The sequence below is a fragment of the Juglans microcarpa x Juglans regia genome, chromosome 7S, assembly GCF_004785595.1.
Source record: "Juglans microcarpa x Juglans regia isolate MS1-56 chromosome 7S, Jm3101_v1.0, whole genome shotgun sequence".
Classification (NCBI taxonomy): Eukaryota; Viridiplantae; Streptophyta; class Magnoliopsida; order Fagales; family Juglandaceae; genus Juglans; species Juglans microcarpa x Juglans regia.
In genome coordinates this window covers 12,632,065-12,657,239 of record NC_054607.1, presented here as the reverse complement: position 1 = coordinate 12,657,239, position 25,175 = coordinate 12,632,065, and the positions used below count along the sequence as shown (strand labels likewise).

The window sequence follows — 25,175 nt, the reverse complement described above, 5'->3', positions numbered from 1 at the left end:
AATCTTGGCATGAAGTTTTGATTCTGTATATGAATGTGATCTGAATCAGATAATGTTCCATTCTGTTTCTGTTAAGGCCCAGCCACGGATATAATGGTAGTTTATAACCCTACCACGGGGTGAAACATGGTATACGACCCAGCCACTTGTATAATGGTGGTTTATAACCCTACCACGGGAGTGAAACATGGTATTTGTCCTGATGTGATGCTATGAGATGATATGAATATAATGTTTCAATTTGGATATGTCAAAGAATTTTCTTTTTGAGAACAAGTTTGTTTTTCTGAAAATTTCGCTCTGATGTTTTGTATTAAGTTTTGTTTATGCATTTCGAAAGTAAATATGTTGTTTCTGCATTTTGAAAGTAAAATTTTTGTTCTGCATACCGAACTTTATAAATGCTCATGTTTACATGCTTGTCTATGATCTCTGCTTATTGAGTTGTTGATAACTCACCCCTTATCTCCATAATATTTTTCAGATATTTTGATGGTTCAGCTGAGGATTAAGATTATAAGGTATTGGGTGAGATGATTTAAGTATAGTGGATTAAGCATAAGAAGTTTTTTTTATGAGTATTGTCGATTTTTATTAAGAAGTTTTATTGTGTTATGATGACTTGACATTTTGAAAAATTGGTTATATTGAGGAAATTAGATTGAATCAAATTTTCTATATGATATTGGGAATTTGGAGTCTTTTTTATATTGTTGAAATGTGAGTTTAAGTGTTAGGAAGTAACTCTTCGATCCGTGTAGGACCGGGGCGTTACAGGTGGTGCACGACTAGGTGGGCTTTGGTGATGCTAGTGCTTGGTTTGCATGATGGTACAAGAAAAGACTGCAGCATGCTTGGGCGGCGTTGCTTTGATTCTGGTCTGCTGGTTCACGGTAACCGTGGCCACGTCGTTTTGCTACCATTGGATTGTGCATGATGTTCCTCGTGTGATGCAAGTAATTCTCTCCAAGTTTGGTTTTCTAGCCGGCAGTGAGGGGTGACACTTGTAGAGATACATAGAGAAGAAAGGAGAGGGAGAGGGAGAGGGAGAGAGAGAACAATTCTGGAGGGAAAAAAAAAAAGAACGTGGGTAACAAGGAAGGAAAACTGTCGAGGAAACCGTCTAGTGGGGGAGAGAAGAGAGAGAAAAATTAAATAATAATAAAACAATATTAATAAAGAAGATAAAATAATAGTAATAATAATAAAATAAATAAATCAAATAAGAGTATACACTACTCATAAATAGAGCGGTTTTCCTTAGCAACAGAGCTTTTCTTTGTAAGCCTGGGTTAAGATTGGGCCTGGGTGTTACAGCAATACTGTGTAAAGGTTTTTGCATCAATCGAATGCAGTAGCACCTTTTCATCCATTTTCCGCTGCTCTCTTTGCCTTTTCTTGCTATTCTTACAATTCATACGCAAGGTGTATGTTCTGGCTTGAGAAGTACTGTTTTATGTACTGGGATACTCTTGTGATTGTACAGCTTTTCTTAATTATCCCCGGCCCAAAACCTCAAGAAATGGGGAACGGGTTGTAGTGACGATGAAATCAATAAAATAACAATTAGCATGACGGGCCAGATTAGAATAAGGTATTCGTGTATATTATACCATCAAATAAGATAAATTGATGTAAACATGTTTGTATCGTTATTGCACCAAAATGGATAGCACGTGACTGGAAAACAATTCTCTCAGATGATTCATATCATCTATTTGCAATCATGGTGCCAAAATTATGCTAGATTTATAAAAGAGCTAATGGCCGGGGTGTGCCCTACGAACAAAGCAACATGTCCCATGAGTTTGTCTTTCCGAGAAAATGTGGTTCCGCACGAACATTGCCATTTCTGATCCCCGCAGTGCTTCTCATGTGTTCGTAGATCAGACAGCACCGAGAACTGTTTGTGGTTGCATCGCTTGCAAACATAAATCTTCGGGCAATGGCTCCTCTTGTAGTGATTCTTCACGCAAACGATGGATTTCAGAGGCTGGAACTTTGCATGCTTTTGATTCCACCTACACCCTTCTTGTGGACACGAATATTTCGTAGGCAATTCCCTCAAACCTTTTCTGTTGTCCAGCACGCTCCCATTCTTCATGGGGTTGCCTAAAGCTGCAATGGTCTTGTATTCATCTCCGTGAGCCCTCATGTGCATTCTCAGATTAGCGTCTCGCTTGAACCCTTTTCCACAAACTTGGCAATAATGCGTGTACTTAGCCAATATATCAGCAGCTTCTAATTGGATGACATCATATTCCAGCGAAAGCCGTTGTCCGTCTCCAGCCTTTTTGTTCTTTCCCGTAATAACACTCCGGTTTTCATCCTTGCTACTGGAATTGTTGTAGTTTTCATCATTCCACTCAACCATGTAGCCAGAAAAGAAACCCTGCTCTCCTTCTTGGATTATGATCCCATCAGGATTGCTTCCGAAGTTTGATTGAGGAAATCGATTTTGTCGACACTGTTGCTGCTGCTGCAATTCATGGTTGCTAGTGTCGGCAGAAGTGAAACCAAGAGCCATTTGTTGGCATATGAACATCATTGACGAGGTGGTCATGATTATTTCTTGGATTACGGCATCCATGCCGACTGCGGCTAAGGACGATGTTAATTCAGTTTCACTATGATTTAGTGAGTTCAGGATGCTAAGCAGTGACTCCACCTGAAAAACCTTGTCCTTCAGAATGGAAAAATTGGAGAGGAGAGAGCTTGGGTGACAATCTGTGCCCGAGTTTACTTCAAGAGAGGAAGAAATAATGTCTCCAGTACTCATGGAGGATATATGCAGCCCTTGTGGGACATCCGGGTAGCAAGATATGGTTGCTGAAAGCATTTTCAAAGTGTTGATGCTGCTTTTGCAACCTGCCTTCTTTAACTTGTTTACTCTCTTTTCCTAAGATTTCCTTTTTTCTGGATCACTTTGCTTTGAAAGATTGTTGTGAGTAAAGGTGATTATATAGGGTAGGCTGTGCGCAGTCCTATCATTGTAAGTGTAACAAAGCATGTCATGGCAGCCTGAGAGAGAGAGAGAGAGAGGTCAACGTGCAGCTAGCTTCAACTAATCCCCACCAAAAGCCTACCCCATGCATGTCTATCTGACACTTGGACAAACCCTCCATAAATAAAGAGTTAAGGCTATCATCATCATGTGATGATCATAAACAATAATCAATGTATAAATTAGCTCCTCATTATCACTAACTTCTACAAATTGTCAACCAAGAATTTTTTACACTATTCATGACATCATATATACGTTGCAATTGCATCATCATCATCATGTGTAAGAGATAATAATGGGTAATCTTTTATTGTGTCAGAATTGTCAATATTTGCGCGAGCTATGAAGTCATGATCAGACTTATAACCACAGTATTCATTTCCTACAAGTGAAAGTTTTAAATAAAATTTATGGAATTGATTTCGTCGTTTCGAAACAAAAAAAATCTATGAATTGAGTGGTCAACTGGGCAAAATCAAATCTATGAATCAGTGGGTTAATATACCATTTGCTGTAAGACTCATTTATTAACGGTAAAAAAATCGAAGTATCAAATAATAATTTTTTAAAGATTTTATATATAATTTTTAACTACAAGAAATTGCTTACTCGTGACTAGCTATTTTCTGTGAAAAATGTACAATAAAAAATAAAAATAATATTAGTTAATATACTAATTGAAGTACTCTATATATGTTCATCAATTATCATATTTGTACTAAGAAATCTTTTATCAATTTCATTCCCATATAAATTACTAGATAATCTATAAGATTAAGAAAGCCATCCTCAATTTGATTTCAAACCTTGTCCCAACGATAATTATAATTGAGAAATTTGCAAGCAGCCTAGTCTTTGAATAAAAGTATTTCAAATAATTTTATTAAAAAGAAATATATAGAAACAAAGAGAACTAGCATAAGCATGCATGTCTAGTCCAGCTGCTTCTCTTTGGCCACAGTATCATGTACACATCTTCCAGGAGATGTGCGGCATCTAAATGTACAACGACGTACTGTGATTTATTTTCATGTGTATTTTTATGTTTTGAATAAAAACGTAAGAATGACATCATAGTGATCTTTAGCCCTCTCTGTTGCCGCCGGTGGATCATCGCTGCCGGCCAACAGGGATTATGGCGGGCACATGCGCAAGGCTGCATATTCCCCTATGGTCTTATGAAAACGACTTGATATTATTTGAATAATTTCTTGGTCGATCGTATCGTATTTAAAATTCTGGAATCAAAAGTCAAGACTTCCAAAACCATGCATATATATAATATTACGTACTATAATAAGTGAACTTTCTTGCCGTATGCATGGTTAATTATGTTCCCTAAAGCAATTGGTCATGCGAGTCACCTTTGTTTTTAGTAGCACGCGTATTACTCTTTCCATTATTATTTCTATAATAAAATTTCAGTCACTTTCGATTTGTCTATGGTATGTGAAAGGGTGGAATGAAGTTTGAGTTGGAAGAAAATAAAGTAAAAAATAGGTTGGGATTGGTATCTCAAAACCCGACCTATAGCAGGTTACGTATGTTTGACGTGTAAGATATGTCAGATTTTTCTTAATTTTGTTTTAATTTTACATGGGATTTGTTTTGTCTTTCTATTAGACACGTGGCAGCAAATGGCATTGGATGTGTCGTTACACTTTTAGAGAACAAAAGTAAGGTGGTGTTTTGGGGTCGGAACGTTTCGGTATAAAAACTGCAACTTTCATCTCCAATAATGTTTTGGGACAAGGAATTTCACCCCGATTTCATACCAAAATGGGATTTGAATGTAACTTCACACCGCGGAGCTGGTTTGAGAAGTAAGATAAAATGATAATTTTGTAAATAGTAATAAGATAGTTTATGAATAGTAATGAGATCGTTTGAGTTAAATATTTTTTAAATTTTGGGAAATGAAAGAAAAATTGTTGAATAAAAAATATTACAAAATTAAAATATTAGAAGAATATAATTTTATAATATTATTTTTGTTTGGGATTTGAAAAGGTTAGGATTGTTTTTTATTTGAAACTTTGAAAAAGTTGTAAGGATTAGTTTAAAAATTTTGTATTTAAATTATGTTTGAGAATAAGATGAGATTATGAGATCAAACGAAATGAAAATTTTATATCTCATCTTAGGCTTCAAACAAGCCCGGTGAGCAAAGTTCAAATTCGCTTTTTCTACATCATGAAAATCTTATCCCCATTTTGTCACAAAAGGTCAATGCCTAAAAACCATTTGGGATAAAAGAAATTTCCCAAAATGTTTTCTTGGGAATGAAATTTTTTCAATACCTTTTTTTTTTTTTTTTTTTTTTTCCTAAGAAGGTTGGAACCTCCATGTTTTATTGAAAAGAAAACTCCAACATTAGGCCGAGTAAAACCAGTTTTACATGACTTTCCAAGAAAAAGAACACCCAGCACACATTACAACAAATAAAACCCAATAATTCAGAACATTCAGCATTTCGGACGTAGGGAATACCAAGTTTGTCAGTCTTCAGTAGCCCATGCAATCTCCAGGCAGCTTTGCAAAAAAACCCTAATTTGAAGTGCATCCCTCTGAGGCCATTCTCACCAGCATATCTGTTGTTGCATTCCCTTGCCTATACACGTGTTATAATTATATTCATGCTCTTCAACACCTCTGTCAGTTCCTCCCAATAATCTTCAATGTACCAGAGTCCACAAACTGATTTTCGTAGCCAATTTACAACTGTGATGGAATCAAGTTCCATGTCTATGTGAGTGATGCCCATACCTTTTGCTATTTTAAGACCATGGAAGGCAACCATAAATTCTGCAAAGGAGCTATTGTCTTGTCCTAGTGAAACCAAGAAAGTTCTTACCAAATATTCCCATTAGAATCACATATAATACCTCCTGCCCTTGCTACACCGGGATTTCCTCTATTACTTCCATCTGAATTTAGTTTATAGCGCCCTACTGTTGGTCAGCACCAACAAACTGTAACGTCCGTCCTTGTGGTGAGACTTTTTATGAAATGATTTTAGAAAAGGACGACGGGAATTACCGTTCGATTTAAAACTTTTTATTTCCATACCCAGGGTGCAGGACTCCACGTTATAAAATGAGAAGTGTTTTGAGAATAAAAGAGGTTTACAATGGAAAACATCAATTTTAACAATAAAAATGCCTCTCATACATTTAAACACTCATGCATTTAAACACTCATGCATAGACTTCCATACTCTTCTCCTTGGGCCGTGTCCGTCCTGATGCTTGCTGCTCATTCAATCCCTATGGGAGGAGGGGCATTCATAAAAATTAAAATTAGTCGATGACTCATAAGCATTACTTTATATAGTTAAAATATAATAACATAGGTATTCATTCATGCATTCGTCATACCATACATACTATACATACATGCGTGCGTGCGTTCGTTTGAAAACATCACTGAACGAGATTTTTCTTTAAAAAAGGGCTTTCTCTTCGTAAAACATTTCTCCTATCAGTGCCTTCATTTCTTAAAGAATGCGATATATTCATGCATTCATACGTTCATGCATTCATACATTCTTTCTTATCACTTTTATTGGCCTGTACACACTGTTATGCCCCATGTATTGGGGTTAGCGGTCTTCCTTTGGACTCAGACTCTGCCTGTGGCCACGGGTTGGAATCCCTTTTCAGTTAGGGGGCAGCACTAGGTGCACTACCAGTATTACTTACCCGACATTGCAATCTGCCCATTCATTTGGTATCCTTTTCATTCATTCATGTGGCCGTTACGTATTTTCATACATTAAACGTTCAGTCCTTTCTTTTATTTCATTTCAACTCTATCTTTCATTTAACAGTTCGTTAATGGAAAACGTCATTTAAAAGCATGAGTTTAAACATCATCTTTCATGGCATCATTTAAAGCATCAGTGCATGGCATCTTTAAAACATTAGTTCATAGAGACCTTTTAAAACACTTTCTTCGCGTCAGTCAAAGCTCGAGGCACAAGCCTCAATATTTCTTTTCGTGAAAAATACATACAATAGATACTACGTATAATCATCTATTCACATGCATATAATTAATACTTTTAGGTGTGTAAAAAGGGGCTGCCAAGGAGGGCCATTACATACGTATACATTTAAGCACTTGGCATGTTATTCATAAAACATTATTTCATTTCGTTTCGTTTCGTAAAACATCATAAAGGAAAAATATTTCGTTTTCATTTTCATATATATTTTAGAAAACACTAGAAGAATATGAACGTAATACTTACCTGGACTCCATGCTACTTTCATATCATGCAGTCCATTCATGTGCGTGTCAGATGACAACCTGCATGTATACATATAACGTTAACGTCATTCTCTATCTAATGCATAAACAACATAATCTAGCAATAGAGCTACTTCACTTGGAACACTCTCATTTTATATCGTGTACTCTTACGTGCCCTTTGTTATGCTAAATCCTTCGGGGCCTTCTTACGGTCACTATCTCTTCCAAACTCGACGTTCTACTTCAAGTGCTCATTCACAAAGATAAACCCATGATTCACTTTAGGATTAAGACACTAGAACCTTCATCTTACTCTTCCTATTGATCACATTCCAACGCATGATTCCCACCGATAGAGTCACGCATCTCAATCCTAGACAATACACCCGTCTCTACCTCCATGCACCTTAGCTCACCCTAAATCCTCATTCCCATCCTTACACGCCACACGGCTCTAAGCCAACTTTGAGGCTTAAGTACCGTGTAACCATGCTTAGGACAGATTATCCATTACATATGGTGAATCCATCTGGCACATGTGTCTCACTAGATTACACATGTACCTTACCCCTTCATCACCTAAGACCAACACATAACACGTTGATCACATGTTCGTAGGGACAAGCGCCATACTCCGATACCAACCTTCTCTCAACCTGGCTAGCATGACTCTTCATGCTACCCGTCCCTTTCGATAGTTTATCCCAACACTTAACACGACAAGACTCCATTCACAACTATGCCTTACGTCACATCATATAGCTCGAGACTACTCACAAGCTATACCGTGACGATGTCACGTCACCTGATATCCCACTACGTCATTTCTATACCAACTCCTAACTCATCATGAGTACGGTCCCTCACGTACTCTTGTCACATTGTGACATCTCGTCACGTTCCTACTACGTCTTTCTTATACTAACTCCTCACCCATCACAAGCACAACTGATGGTCGTGGTTAGCCATGGAGGAGCTCAGGAGGTTGCTGGTGGAGCTATGGTGGCGTTAGGGTGTCACCACGGTGGCTGGAGGTGGCAGATTTAGCCGTGAGGTGGAGGAACACCCGTGAGAGAGCGTGCTGGAGGAGGGAGGCTCGACTGGGCATGAGGGTGGCTAGGGGAGTTCGCCGGTGAGGGAGGAGGCTTCTGGTTGTGGTACGGTGGCCGTGGGAGGCGGAGCACGGCCGTGGGTATGGAGAACCAGTGCGTTTGAGGGGTTTCGTGCTGCTGAGGAAGGGGCTATGGGCTTCGGGCCAAGAGGGAGGAGGAAGGGGGAGGGAAGGGGAAACTCATAGTGGTACTCGATGGCCATGGGTAGCCGCGTACATCAGCGCACAGGGAGAGAAATGGGTTTTATCCATTTCGGTTAGCTTACCATGAGAAGAGAGAGGGAGCTACGTGGTGTTCACCGGTGGAGGGAAGGTGCTCGCTAGTAGGAGAGGAAGCCAGTGGTGGTGGCGGTGAGGCTAGGTAGCGCACGGCTCTGGGCTTGGCTGGGCTATGGAAGAATCGGGTGAGAGGGAGGACGACGTAAAGGAGAGGGAGGAGAGAGAGAGAGGGAAGGGCAAAGTGAGGAAGAAAGAGAGAGGGTCTGGGTTTTAATCCTGATCCCTTTATCTTGAGATCTTCAAAACGATCTAATGGTAGAGGATTAAAATACTGATTTGAAAATGCGTAAACATTAACTTAATTAAAAGCACCGAGAGGAATTAAGATAGAATATTATTTAAGCTAAACTTTAGTTTATAAAAATAGAGGGCTGCTACGGCCACACAGGGATCCCCCAAAGTGACGTGGCATGATGCCACGTCAATTTTTTTTTTTTTTTCCAAAAACTTGCTGCAGACTACTTTGTCATCCATCTCGTTCAGCGTCGTTTCAATTTCTGACTCCTTGTATCCCGTTTCAACTTCATTTCTCACCTGCATCTCGTTTCTAGCACTTGCATTGGCCATCAATAAGTTTTTTTCCATGGCTTGAGGCTTTTTTTAACGCACATGGCTTGCTCTCTTGGGTGTATATGCATTTTACGCACATGGCTTTGGATATTTATACATTTTACACACATGGGTTTTTTTTTTTTTAACATCTATAATATTACATTTTGATATCTGTAATTAAAAATTCAACAAAATCTCCTATTTTTTCATACAACAAACATAATTTGGAGCAATTTGTTTCTTCCTTTTGAATCAGATAACACATTAACCTCAAAACTTGTATCGTTTGGCAAAGCAGTAGTATCAGCTGACTAGAAAAGATCTTAAGTAATCTAATTATCGTTGTCACGCATAAAAAAGAAACCAAATATTTTGATTGGGTTGACGGTGTGTTTGATCTGAAACCCAATAGTGGTATAACTGATTTTTGGATTCCAAGTCAAGTATAGAAAAAAAACTAGTGGGATCCCTTTGTGGGATCCTTGTGTGTAAAACTAGTTTTGGGAGCCATAGTTGTTTATATAATGTTTTTATTTAGGAGCCACGTCCAAAATATTGTTTTTGTTTTGGAGCCACCCAAAACATAGTTGTTTATATATATATATATATATATATATATATATATATAATTTTTTTCTTTTTTATATATAGCTATAATCAAGATGGAACCGAGTCGATTGATATTTTCTAAAGAAGAACACGACAATGATGGTCCTAACACTCCAAGAGGTTAGACTTTTATATTCTACACATTTTAATGGCATTGTTTTATGGACTCTTTTAAATATCGATTTTCTCGCGGCATTTTAAAGGATTTTAACTATATCATGGCCTTTTATGTTTTGGTTAATGTAGACCAACAAGAGCAAGTTGGATCTCAGTATACAGAGAACCAAAAGGTTGAAGAACCGAAGGTTGATATGATATTTGGGACTCAAGCAGATGCTATTGAATATTACACAAAGTATGCTAAACAAGAGGGCTTTGGAGTGTCGAAAAGAATATCGACTACTGGGGATTATGGAGAGGTAAAATACTTTACCATAGCATGCAGTCGCCATCACAAGTCAAGAAGCAAGTCATCAAAAATTGATCAGCCAAAACCGATAGGAGGGACAGATTGCAAGGCTAAGATTAATGCAAAACTAACAGATGATGGAAGGTATCAATTATCCAATGTCGTCCTCGAACACAATCATGTTGTGAGCTCGAGTAAGTCAAGACATATTGCTTGCCATAAAAAATTATCGAGTTAGTCGAAGAAAAGAATTGAGATGATGGATAAAGCAGGAATCTGTCTGACTAAAAATTACAAAACTATGGTTGTTGAAGCAGGTGGATATGAGAATCTCACTTTTGGAGAGAAAGAGTGCAGGAATCATATCAACAGAGTTCGTAATGAGTTGCTTGGAGAAGGAGACGCAGAGCCATTTCACAATCATTTGGTGCGACAGCAAGAGAAAAATAATGGTTTTTTCTATGCGATGGATCTAGATGAAGAAGGGAGGTTGAGAAATATGTTTTGGGTGGATGCCCGAAGTAGGGTAGCATATAAGTCATTTGGAGATGTCATAACTTTTGACACAACGTATTTAACAAATAAATATAAAATGCCATTTGCCCCTTTTGTTGGAGTCAACCACCATAGCCAATTGATACTTTTTGGATGTGGCCTCATATCAAACGAGGACACATATACATTTTTGTGGTTGTTTGACTCATGGTTGAGGTGTATGTCAGGACAAGCTCCTAATGCAATTATAACCGACCAAGATAGGGTAATGCAAGCGGCAATTGTAATAGTTGTTCCAAGGGCCAAGCATAGATTTTGTTTATGGCATATTTTATGCAAATTACCTCACAAGCTGGGATCTTATTCACAATATGACAACTTTAAAGGCCCTTTATTAAATTGTATATATGACTCTTTGAGTTGTGAAGAATTTGAAAAAAGGTGGCACAACATCGTTCAAAGTAATGGTTTAACAGACAGTGTTTGGTTGAGTAAGTTGTATGAGGAGCGGCATCAATGGGTACCTGCATATGTGAGAGGTACGTTTTGGGCCGGAATGTCCACAACCTAGCGTAGCGAGAGTATGAACTCATTTTTTGATGGCTATGTAGATGCTACCACACCATTGAAAAAGTTTGTTGGGGACTATGATAATGCTTTGGCCAGGATGGTCGAGAATGAAAACATAACTGATTTTGGTTCATTCCAACGAAAGATCCCTTGCATTACAGTTCATGCAATTGAGAAGCAACTTCAAGAGATATACACGAATGCCAAGTTCAAAGAGGTACAAATAGAGCTTAGGGGGACTATGAATTGCTTGTCTTCCTTAAAAAAACTGAAGGCGCAATATCGACATACAAAGTTGTTGACCACTTAAGCATATATGATGATATTGTGAAAGATGTGAAATATTGTGTATATTTCAATGACGATGAATGTGAAGTGATGTGCACTTGTAGACTATTCGAGTTTAGAGGAATTTTATGCAGACATGCACTCATTGTCCTCACCATGTGGAAGAAAGTCGTGCGGTTGCCATCCAAGTATGTTCTTGATCGTTGGAGAAAGGATTTGAAAAGAAAGTACATGATGATACAAAGAGATATGATGACCTTGGCGACAATTATGAAGTACAAAGGTTTAATGATTTGTGTAACGATCATTGTGAAATAACTTTAATTGCTTCAAAGGATCATAAGGCCTACATAAAGTAGAAGAATCATATGCGCAAGTTTAAGGAGGAAGAGTTAAGTCAGAATAGTACAAGGAGTGAGTATGTTGTGTATCATGACGATTCAAGTAAAACCAAACAAAAAAATCCCGGGGTTCGCAGTCCTGCTAGTATTAAAAGTAAGGGTAGACCTCCATCCAAACGACGAGTCTCTACAGTGGAGACAATGCTGAAAAAGAAAAGAAAAAGTCAAAAAAGAAACAAGATAGATGAGGTATCGTAAAACTGTACAACTAACAAATGTTTTATACTTTGTCATGGCCAAGCTTCTAACACTCCACTAACCTTTTTTTTTTTTTTTTTTTTTTTTTGTGATCTGCAAGTGAAGGACATACTTCCTGGAGTGGGAATCAAGATAGTATACTTACTCAACCATGATGGGGTTTTAATGTAATTATTCATTTGGACTGTAATTTTGAGATTTGAATGTAACTTTGGGGTTTGAATGTAATTTTTTGTCTTGGCATTATTGGCATTCCACAATTCGATATTGTACACAAAACAAGAAAATATATTCAGCAACAGTGTACAACTTCTTTGGTATTTAAATACCTTTTTTCGTTGTTCATGAAAACAAGAAAATATATTCAACAACAGTGTACAACTTTCATAGTACAAAATCTCATTTCTATTTACTGCATTAGGAATTCTTGTACAACTTGCGCAGCTACAATTATGTCTTACATACTTGACAGCAAAGTACAATGTCAACAACTCAAAAAAATGCCTATCCTATACTTTATAATCTCTAACTTATGTTTAATTGCCTTGATTTCCACTTCAGCTTTGTGATTCACCAACTTTTGCTCAACTAGTATATCGATATGGTTGGTAGTAGAGGCTAACTGCTCATTCTTTTCTTGAAGACACTAAATCAACATTTTTGCATATTCAGGTATCTCGCCCATCTGAAAAACTTGCAATAATTTTTGGGCTACAAAATAATACCACAATAAATTTTCAGATTACAATAAATTTACTTCATTAAAGAAATAAACTGTTCGACCCATCCTATACCATAAACTGATCTAGCTATTTGCATGGTTATGTTAAAAGTGTTACATGTGTCAAGCCTTCATGGCTCTCAGTTGGCCTTCTTGAAGATATGTAAAGAGCAGATGTAAGTGGAAGTAAGGAGCATATGTAAGAATGTTGTTGGCCAGGTTGTAGTCTTGCACATGTAAGGAGCATATATGGTATTTACTATAGCATTCTTGTGAATTCAATTTTATTGTAGCATATATAGTAAGGATCATATATATGTAAGGAGCATACTTGTGAATTCAATTTTACTCCAGCATAATTGTGAATTCAATTTTACTGCAGCATATATGTAAGGAGCAGATACAATATTTACTACTACACATGTGAGGAGCAAATAAAGTATTTACTGCAACTCTTTTGTGGAGCAACTCAGAAAAGAATTTTTAGAGCAACTCACAAAGGAACACAAAACTATTTTTGGAGCAACTCACAAAGGAAAACTATTTACAGCAACTATTTTTGGACCAACTCACAGAAAAGTTCTTCCATATTTGTGGGATCCTGGCAAAGAGAAAAATTGCATGTTGAGATGCTTGTAATAGATCATTTTGACATTAGGCAAACTCCATATGTACAGAGCATTCAAATTCACATGATGCAGAAAAATTCAAAAACTCTATATATACAAAATTATCTACATCCATTGCTTTTAGCTTTGTACAGAGCCTTCAAATTCACATGATGCAGAAAAATCCAAAAACTTTATATATACAGATGCAGAAAAATCCAAAACTCTATATATACAAAATTATCTACATCGATTGCTTTTAGCTTTCTTGAATTTTTTTTTTCCTATCAACATTCTACTAATTTACGAAGAGGGCCTTTAAACTAGATGCCCATTTACGGAAGTGATAGCTTCAAACTAGATGCCCATTAAAAAAAAAAAAAAAAAACTAGATGCCCATTAATGGAAGTAAGAAACCTTGAGAGATTCATCTAGATTTCTGAACAGGGCCTTTAAAATGGACGCATTTTCACAACTTGAGGGGATAACACAGCAGAGTTATCCTGCAAAATCCACCAAAAATTCAAAAATTCTATGAAAATTCGTTAGAGCAACTCAAATGGGACGAGAGAGAAATACCTGGCGTCGGCGAGGGCTATTGGAGAGTGAAGTCTCAGTGAGTTGTGGGCGATGGAGAACACGCAATCTTCGTGCAGGTTCTAGGAACGAAAAGAAAGGTAGGGAAAAGGGAAAGGGAGGAGGGAAGGAGGGAGAGAGAGAGAGACAGGGGGAGGGGGAGAGAGAGAGCAACGGGTCATTAAAAAAAATTTTAAAAAAAATAATAATCCATGTAACGTAGATCTCTTTGTATCTCCAGCAATTTCTTATAAAATAATATTCCTCCATCATTCATAAATGATGAAGTTTTATTTAATATCTTTAAAAGAATAAAACCATTTAATTAATTAGAGTTTTCAACATAATTCAAATCCCATAATATTTTAAATAACTGAAATCATGATTTTCGACAATTATAATATTTTTAGAGCTCTTAAAAAATATTATAATTGTTTTATTTAAAATCAAGTTTAGTTCAGTAACACTGGAAATACCTCATATAAATATTTTCAATGCATTTAAAACACTAGGCGTACTTTAGAATTCACATAATATCTTTAGAAACATGCCATCAAGATTCGGCACGCATAATGAGACTCGCAGTCGCTGGAGAGAAGGGCAGAGTGTTACATAATTTCTGTCATCAGAACTTGCTTACGTCAGAAGGAAGGAGCGGGGTGTTACACAAACTATCTATATAGTTTTTTTTTTCTAGGTTTAGGAGGAATGTTCAACTCCTTGAGGATTAGCTCATCTCCTCTAGTCAATATATTTCCTACCTTAAGTTTTCCTCCAATCTTTGCCACCTAGAATTTTATACTCCTCTCCACATGTTCTATGGATTCTTCAATCCCTTCCATGCGTGCCTTGCATCACCTAGTCCACAATCTCCATGTGATAATGAAAGGTAGTAAACCCATAATATATCACATTGTGGTTAATTTTTTTGTTATATTATACTATCTTGCGACAATCTCTCGCCAAGACCAGTCATCCCTCGTGGACATGCCTACCTGCAGAGCACAAATCTTCCATATGTTATTCGCAAACTCCCCTTCAGCTAGGACATCACTCTGATCCTCATGAGCTCCCTTTTCACAGCAATTGCATTTTGAGACAATCAGAATATCAACCTTTCTAATCCTATCATCAGCACTCAACGCATTGTTGAGTCCCTTCCACATAGTGACCACCATGAATTTAGGGAGGCTAGAATGCATACCCAATCAGCCCATAAAATTCTAGGCATTTTTGCCCTTATCACTTCCCAAGCACTTTTAGTGCTAAACTGACCACCTGAATTAGGCATCCAGATGAGAACATTAGCTCCAGGTTTCTTGCCCCTTAAAGTTTGCATTATCTCCTCTAAATGATTAGGTCCAACCAGCTTATTAATAAGGTTGAAGTCCCATCGATCTTCTACCAATAGTTCCTTCGATTTCAATTTTGAAGTACTCACCGTATCGTAATTGTAACGCCCAGACCCAGAGGGTCCGGAGAGTTAACTCATATCACCTAAAATCAACTCCAATTATGCGTTTAAAATAAACCAGAGTCTCCATAATATATTAAGCTATTTGTTCAACACAAATATCCATGTTCCTACGTAAGGGCACATCAATGGTGTCTTGTCGTTATACATAACTTTTCCACAAAACTAGAAATATTCATTACTCTACATACCAAAGTCACATAAAATATCAATACTACCAAAAAGTCACTCTCCAAAAGTCATTGCACCCTAAGGCACTTAGTCTTCTATGATCCACAAAACTTGCAAATACTCCCTATTCCTGATTCTCAGCTGTAGCATCAAAATTATCTTAAACATATTATGAAGATAGGGGTGAGTTATCAACAACTCAGTAAGCAGAGAACATATACTAGTACGTAAACATGAGCCTTTTTAGAAAGTTCAGTATGCAGAAATAAAGACATTTTATTTTTATATGCAGATCTCATAAAAAACATGTTATCAGAAAATCAGAGCGACTTTTCAATCTTTTCATACTCAAAATCAACAATTCATATTTAAGAATCCATTTCATATTCAAGAACACTTTGGCATAACATAACTGAATATTTTCATCTTATCATATCATATCATATACCATGTTTAACCCCCGTGGTAGGGTTGTGCTATCCCCGGTGGCCAAACCAGGCAGTATCATGTGGTGAACTTCCCCTTTTCAATCTCGGAGCCCCGAGTGTGCACACAGGAAAGAACACGTAAAAAGACTACTTTGTTTCCAAAGTGGGTGCACTCATATCATATCATGGTGGTACCAACCATATCACGTGAACAGTATCATCATATCAGAACCATATTCAGAAACAGATAAGTATGCCAAAGTTTTATCATATCCATATCATATCAAAACACGTGCGAAACATATTCATATCATCTCTATTTGATCAAAACAGATCCAAATCATTTCATATCACATGCATAAAAAGTTCAATAATATCATATTCGCTCTTTTGCATATTTCAGAAACATGTCAAATATTGCTCATGTCTACATATTTCATGTCAGAAAACATTTCTTTTCTCTTTCATACGTATCTCATGAGGGAATGCAAAACATATACTAAGGTTGTTTTTCACTTTTTTCTTTTTAAAACAACATGCACATTTTTACAAACCAACCTCAGTTCATTTCTTTTTATGCAAATCTAGCATAGGAACCCCGCTTACCTGGACTTCTTAGCTTTTCAAAAATTTCCTCAACAATGCCGAACAAAAATTAATCGTCACCTATAAGATAATCACGTAAATTTCCGTAAGTCTCTAATTAATCTCGTATTTCGATATTCAAGCCTACAACTTCTAAAATAGCCTATTTTTAATTCCTCAAACTCAAAATTCTCATTATTCTCACCATACCAACATCACTTTCTAAACTCATCAATATCTGACTTCGACTAAACATTTAATTCTAACTTATTTACGAAAGAGATCTTACTATAATTTATAATACAACATAACTATAATAAATTCATTAAAATTAGAAATTCATACTTTTGTTTAAATAATAATAAATCAAAGATATTCTTTTAAAAGGATATGTTAAAATATTCTTTTTAAATGTTACTTATCAGTCTACTTACTAACTATTCCAATAGAATATAAGCCCTAGTAAAAAAATACCCATTTAACAAAATAAATTCATGCGTCTACGCCTAAATAAAACATACTTTACAACCCACGCAATATACTCATGATTTCAAATCCGAAGTACATAACATAAACTTAATTAAGCTAACACCCTAACACTAACCTTGGAGGCGTACTATACGAGGACAGAAAATAAAAACAAAACAATATTATTTCCTACTATTAAGTTAACATAATTTACGTATACATCAGTATATATATATATATACATATATATATATATTTACACCTGAAAATTGATTACTTCCGCATATATATACACACACATATATATATATACATTTACACCAGAAAAATGAATTTACGTATACATCTACCTATATATATATATATAAGTACACAAAAAAATTATTACTTCACACAGTGCGGCGGAAGCACTTACGGAGAGGTGGGGGAGCACGACGGCGTGGAGTTGGGGCTGGCTACGGCGGACGAGGGTGGCGCCTGGTCACTAGCTGCGAGGGCAAGAGAAAGAAATGAGAAAGAGACACACGGTGAGAGGACGAGGGAGAGAACGAAAGGCAAGGACCACCACTGGAAGTGGTGCGAGCTCACCGTGGGATGAGGTAGTGTGCAGCGGACCGGGGTGAAGGAATGTCCTCGCCGGCGGTTTCTGTGGGGGCACGGCACGGTGTAGCTCCCGATGGAGCGTGACTGCAGTGGCTTAGATGCTGCTCTGTTTTAGGCAACTAAAACAGAGTATTCCGAGGCTTCTAAGGGAGGCTACGGGGCGTTGGGTGGCGGCGACAGGGCTGAGGTTCCGCGTGGGCTAGGTCCGAGGGAAAGGTGGCGACTCGTTGGCTGGCTGTTGCTCTGCTTTTCGGTGATGCACTGAGATAGGGCTTACACGATGAGGATGGTGGTGCACGACTTGAGGAGTGTATATCGTGTGACTGTGGAGGTGATGACCGAACGGTTTGGGAGGATGCGGCGTGAAAAGAACAAAGGAAGAGCAATTAGGGTTGAGAAAAACTTAATCTATATATTGGCTATAATTAGAAAACAGAATACTTAAAACCAAGGGAAGGAAACGTGCATGAAGAAAAAGGAAGATGGTGTTATTTGTGTGACGGAAAAGAGAGGCGTGAAACACGTACGTGAGTGAAGCAAAGAGCCGGGTTTTACAGTAATGGTTAGAAAGGAGACCATCCTTCAGCCATTTTTCATGCCAAAAGAAAGTATCTTCAGACTTTATTTCCCATTTTGCATGTTTGATGACTTCCGAGATGCAACCAATAACCATTCTCCAAAAAGTCGTCCCCGTTGAAGAATTGACTTGGGAAATAGGAGAATTTTTAATGTACTTTGCTTTGAAATAACAAGACCATAGAGAATCTTCCGTAAGGAGTTTCCAAGCAAATTTCATATGAAGGAATTTTTTTATATTGTCCAGATTATGCATCCCTATCCCACCTTCTTTTTCTAGTTTGCAAATGGCCTCCCATGCCCTCCAATGCTTCTTCACTTTTCCTTCATGAAGACACCAAAAAAAATTGCTAAACAACCTGTTCTATTTGACAAGAATCTACGTTGGGACCTGCAGTAAAGAAAACAGATAAATAGGCATGCTTCCAAGAACATGCTTTAAAAGAAAAACCTGTGCACAACTGGATAAGAGATTCGCCTTCCATCCACCAATTCTATCTCTAATCTTCGACACCATGTCGTCAAAATGAGTGGCCTTAAGCCTCCCTGAAAAAAAGAGCCCCCAAGTATTTAAAAGGCAATGAACCTTCACTAAAACTAGCTTGTCTCCTTGCCGTTGTGAATTGCTTAGAAATCATAATTGAGGACATTTCTTTACTAAGAGTTGGACCTGACCATTTTTCATATGTCTCTAAGGTTGCTGAGATGCTCCTCAAGGATGCCTTGCTACCATTGGCAAAGATGATGATATCATCTGCATATACAAGATGGGAAATAAGGGGAGTGCCACAAGGATGATAAAAGGCTCCAATGTTTCCTTGAACAAAATTTTTCTTCAACAATCTAGACAAAATTTTTTCCACCACAATGAAAGGATAAGAAAAGATTGGATCTCTCTTCCTAAGCCCCCACCCGATCTTAAACCAACCCTTAGAGACACCATTCATCACAATAGAGAACCAAGGGGAAAATATGCAATTTCTAATAAACTCACATACCATATTAGAGAAACCAAATGCCTTTAAAACATGTATTAAGAAATCTCATTTGATGTTGTCATAAGCCTTAGCCATATCAATTTTAAGAATAACATTACCTCCCCAAGTTGGCTTATGTAGATTATGAGGCATCTCTTATGCCAAGCTGATGTAATAAAAAATACTACGTCCAGGAATGAATGCTCCTTGCTCCTAGAAAATGAACCTGGATAGAAGAGATGAAATTCGTCGAACCATAATTTTACTGCAAATTTTCTAGAACACAAAACACAAGCTGATCGGACGATATATATCAAAGCTCTTAGGATTGTCAATTTTCGGGATAAGAACTAGAGAAGTTGTAGATAATACTTTACAGAAATAATATCCCAACAATATAAAAACTAGCTCCAAACCCATCCGGACCCGAACTACTATCCTATGGAATGGATGAGATTGCATTTTTAATCTCTTGGATTGAAGGGAGCTCAATGATACTCTGATTATCACTATCAATGATGACCTACATAGAGAAGCTAGAGAGATCTGGTAAAGGATTAGAAATTTTAGAGATCAAGAAATCCAAAAAATATTCAACCGCCCTTTTATGCACCTCCTCTGGTCTCTTTAAGCACCTTCCATCATTTAGAGTCATCACCCTCTCTACTTTATACTGCTTGGATAAGAAAGCCTTGAAAAAGGAAGCATTTGCCTCACCTGATTTAAGCCATTGCTGCTTAGCTTGTTGAGCAAGGCGAAGCTCCTCCCTCTGTATCCAAGTATCCAGGTCCACTTTTGTTACTAAAGGTCCTGATTCGAGTCCTCATTAAATTCAACTTGTAGTTGTTCTTCCAAACACATCACCCTAGCCTCAAGCCATTTAATATTTTCAAATGTAAGGCTGAAAGCTTTTTTATTCCACACCTTCAGGCATTGCTTCAAATCCTTTAATTTTCTAGCTCACCGAACCATACCTTGGCCTCCCCTTTGCATCTCCCAAGAGCCAGTAACACAATTCTGAAATTTCGAGTGAGTCTCCCACATCTCTGGTACTTGAAGCTCGAGAAACCATATTTAGAATTATCCCTCTCCATCCACATGATCATAGGAGAATGGTCTAAAGATGTCTGCGGTAAATACTTAAAGGAAGCCTTGGAGCATTGTAGAAGTAGAGAGGAATTAATCTTCACCCTATCCAAACGTACCCAACTTCTTGATAGGCCATGCTGTCCATTACACCATGATAGCATATTATCTTCATGCTTCATATCCAACAATCCAGTGTCATCAATAAAAGAATTGAAATCTGCCATAGCCACTGCAGATCTTGGTCTTCCACCTCTATGTTCCTCATCATTATGAATTATGTTGAAGTCCCTAAGAACCATCCACAAAACATTTCCTGGGTTGATTCTTCGTAGATTATCCCATAAGCTTCTTCTATCCAGTTGTTGACACTTTGCATACACAAAGGAGATAATTAAATGGTTATCCTCCTCCAGTCTAACCGATAAGGATTGGGAAAAGCAATTCAGCATCGTTAGCTTGACTCCAGGAGCCCATCATAACCAAATCTTGCCACCATTGACCTCATTAGAAAAGTTGCCCTCCATACGAATGTTGACTTTTAACTGAGTCAAATGGCTCTCATTCATAAACGGTTCCACCAATGCAATGATCCTTGGCTTATACATACCAACTAATTTTACCAGTCTCCTCGTAAAGGTCCCAAGGCCCCTAAGGTTCCAAAATAAAATTGGCTTAATCATAGGTTCATGCATAAGGGCTTGCTCTTAGCCCTTGAAGAATTCCTTGGCTTAAACTCTTTATCCTTTCCTGATTGACATTCCGAGTCTTCTAGTTCTGATAATGAATCAGCCTCCTTTTGAAGGTGGCCGAAGTCAAGTTCATCCTCTTCACCTTCCGACACCGACGATACATTTGCTAGAGGTTGGTCAGCATAAAATTGTCCAGACCTCTCGGCACAAAGCTGTCTCTCAAACCCCATGTCATCCCCGTCCTGCACGAGATCTCTTTCCTGTGTAGGAATTTCTTTCTGTTGCGCCCTGTCCAAACTACTATCATAGCAAGTATTTTTTTCCTGCATATAAATTTTTCCTGCACCGGATTTGTCACCATTATCAGCTCCTCAGACACATCTTCAATCACAATCAACGTCTCTAGCAGATTGTTGGCTACATTGTTTTCCAAGCTGCCATCATTGGTTACTCTACTTTCTACTTCTAGAATTTTTGGATCCTCCATGTCTCCCAAAATCACCTTCCCTCCTAATTCTTCATTCACCTTCCAAATTTTCCAAATCACCTATCTTCTTAGCATTCACCTCTCTTTTATATGTTTTAGAGTTATGGCCCTACATATTACAAAGAGAGCAATAAGCCAGCAATGTTTTGTAGACTATTTCCTGATACATGCATGAAGATTTCCTTGAGTCACCAATCCAACAACCAGGAATCTGATCTAGAGCCGCGTCCATCTCCACGTAGAGCGTTGCTCCATCCGTACACGTAGCGCAACGCATGCTGTTATCCCTCCTAATGAATTTACCAATCGGCAGTACCAGACTCCGCAAGAAGGACTCATGGTAAAAGTTAGGCGGTAGTCCAGGGAGGACCACCCAAATTAGAACCACAGATGGCTCTTGTTTGTTTGAGAAATTTGGGTTCCATGTAAAAATCCTATAAGGCTTTCCTTCTACTTCACAAGTCTATCTGGAAAAGGCTTTGAAAAAATCGGCTTCAATTGAAAACCGAAGGAACACATTACGTGGGCGTTGCATGCTTGATACTACCGGTTGTATTTCTAGACCCCATCGATGTTTTATAAAAGCAAGGATCTCATCCAGCGTAGGTCATAGGTGGAGGAACTTCATCACCAAAGAAAATTGAAAACACTGAGTAGATTTTTCAATCTCTTCTCTCGTGAACAAGACACAATGTGTACCATCAATGATTTTGGGTGCACGAATCGGCACTTCCACTACAAGCAGCGGAGCCGGTGACTGTGAGACCATCTCCACAAAGGAGCATCGTTTTCCAGAAGCCAACGAGCCCAAGATAGGCCCAGGGCTGCCATATCACGATAAGACAAAAGAAAACCTAGTAGAGCAAATTTTCCTTTGCCACATTACCCTAGTAGAGCAAATTTTATTTGGAAAGAAAATTTTAAATGAGGGGGCAACATGAGGACTTCTCAGGAGGTCACCCATACAAGTACTACTCTCACCCAGTAATGGGTCAGAAACTCACTCTAGTACCATTTGAATGAAATGATCTTTTCAATCCAATCGAATCCAATAATGTTGATATCGTAATTGCATCTCCTTATCCACTTGTTGCCTCTATAAACTCTTTTTGATCTAACTTGAAAGATTGGATCTCCAACTTAGTTATATTTATGTCCTAATAATCAGTCACCACGGGACCCAATAATGAAACATGAGGGAGTGAGTAGGCTAGCTTGAGGCAAGGTCCAAACTCCTAACCCCTCAAGTCTTCGATCTAAGCCTAGGAATTGGTAAAAACCTAAAAATCACTAGTTTAGAATCTTAGATATCTTCATCAAAGAATTCAGTTCAAAATGCAATATCTTCTCATGCACATACAACAGATTTCTATCAAGTTCGAACACAAACTTATTTTGAGGATTCTCTTGTTGCCACATTATATATATATATATATATATATATATGATGGGCACCAAGATGGACCTAGTCTTAAAGATTTTTTGTAAGTTCTAGGTGGGTCAATTATAAGGTCAAGAGCCAAGAAGATCAAGAAGACAATGCAAGGATTGGCACAATCCACTTGGGATGAAGCTAGTAAGACTCCAACACCCAAGATGGACTTGAAGGATGAAGATCCAATTTTGACTCATTTGATAAGCTATGGAAGAGGGCAACGACAAGGGCATGTTGAAAAATTTATTATTTTGTTGAACTAGGGTTTTAAGAAGTACTGTATCGAACTATGGTTTCAAAAGTATTGTAGCCGAGTTACTGTAGCAACGTATTGTAGCTGCAATACTATTCACTCAGGAGTATTTTTGGAAGATGGGGCTTTATTTTGGCTAGGGTTTTAATTAGGTTTTGGTTTAAATACTCTTTGTTGCCTCCTTTTAAGAAATTTATGAAATTTAATGAATTTATTCATTGTGAGTTGAGTTTATCTCTTCTTGTTCTTGATTGAACTCTTGAACTTATTAAAGGTAAATCACAACTTTTGTGGCGTTTCTCCTTATAATCTGGGTTCTTGAGATAGGTTCTTCAACAGGTCTAGATTTTAATATAATCTAGGTTCTTGAAACTAGTTCTCATCGGGTCTAGATTCTCTATCCATTGACTTGATTTTGGCTTTCTTGGGAAGTTTTTAAATTGATTATGGGTTCAAGGGATTCCATTCTCGAGGGTTCATATCATTTGGTATTCATAGCAAGGTTTCCAATCAGGTTTGATTCTATCTTTTAATTTCTTACATCCTTAAATTTAATTCTAAAGCTACATTGTTCTAGGGTTGCCAAAAAAAAATATTGCAGAAACAAAAAGTAGGCTGCTGAAATTCTTTGGATTTTGGGTTTGGCTAAAATTTGCATCACCTAAGGTTTCAAAATTCTAGGATTTTAATGCATCTCTAAGTTTGTCAATTGTTTGGAGTGTCGTTCCTTTGATTCTCTTCTATTTCCTTGTCAATTTTTGTGTGCTTGGATTCAATTGCTTGATTTTCACAATTGAGTATTGCTGTTTGTGATTGAATTAGAGAAGAAAAAGGAAAAGAAAATAAAAGAAAGCAAAGGAAAAGAAAAGAAAAGAAAAGAAAGCAAAGGAAAGGAAAAGAAAAGAAAAGAAAAAAAGAAGAAAAGAAAATGTAGCATATTCAAAGGTTGCTACATAGTTACAACAAAGAGAAACAAAAATATTTGTTGATTGAGTTTTATCATCAAAGGGGCTGAATACATCTTTGTAGTTGGTATCTTGTTTTATAATTACTATTTCCCTTGTATAAATTCTTTGAGTCTCGTGTCATTTTATTCTTTCCTTGTTTCTTGTTTCTTGGATCTATATTACTAGTTGGAATAATACAAGGCTGTATTATCTTGATTTAGTTCAACTAGTTCTTAAAGAACTTGAGCGGGAAAACTATTGAGATAAAAAGCAAAAAAGTGTAAGACTATTATCGGGAAAAACCAATTAAGAGTGAAACATGAGTGGAGTGCCATTATTTGAGTGTAAACACGTAAGGGAGTGTGAGGTTTTCCACTAACATTCTTTTGTACAACACTTATAATGTCTCACCGGAGTGGCTTTTCACCAAAGGGAATGGTAGATAACTCATCCTTTGTGTTGCAATCCATGCAACAACAGTTTGAACGGTTGAACTTGGTGTTGGGTAAAGTGAGGGATAAGATAGATCATCAAGATGTGGTAATTAGAAATCTATAGGGCATGAGAGATAGGAGGCGAAGTGAGTCTTGTGTTGAAAATGGGTATTAGAAAGAAGAGTATGGTGATTCTCTTGTTACTACGTGTGCACTCAATACATAAATTAAGATGGATGATACAAAGCAGCAAAGCGAGAACATTTTTCATACTAGATGCCACATCAACAACAATGTATAGTATGATTATTGATTTGAGGAGTTGTATTAATTTGGCTAGCACTACTTTAGTTGAGAAATTGAATTTACCTACCTTGAAACACCCAAGACCATACATGTTGCAATGGTTGAGTGATTGTGGAGAGGTTAGGGTAAATAAGCAAGTGCTAATTTCTTTTTCAATTGGGAAATACCAGGATAT

At 37.4% G+C, this 25,175-nt stretch overlaps 1 protein-coding gene across 1 annotated transcript; it reads right to left on the bottom strand.

Moving 5' to 3' along the window:
* Window positions 1-1,738: 1,738 nt before the first annotated feature.
* Window positions 1,739-2,892, bottom strand: LOC121240835 (protein SENSITIVE TO PROTON RHIZOTOXICITY 2-like). Its single transcript, XM_041138360.1, has one exon. The coding sequence runs from the start codon at window positions 2,837-2,839 to the stop codon at window positions 1,739-1,741; it is 1,101 nt and encodes a 366-aa protein (XP_040994294.1). The 5' UTR covers window positions 2,840-2,892.
* Between the last annotated feature and the right edge of the window lie 22,283 nt (window positions 2,893-25,175).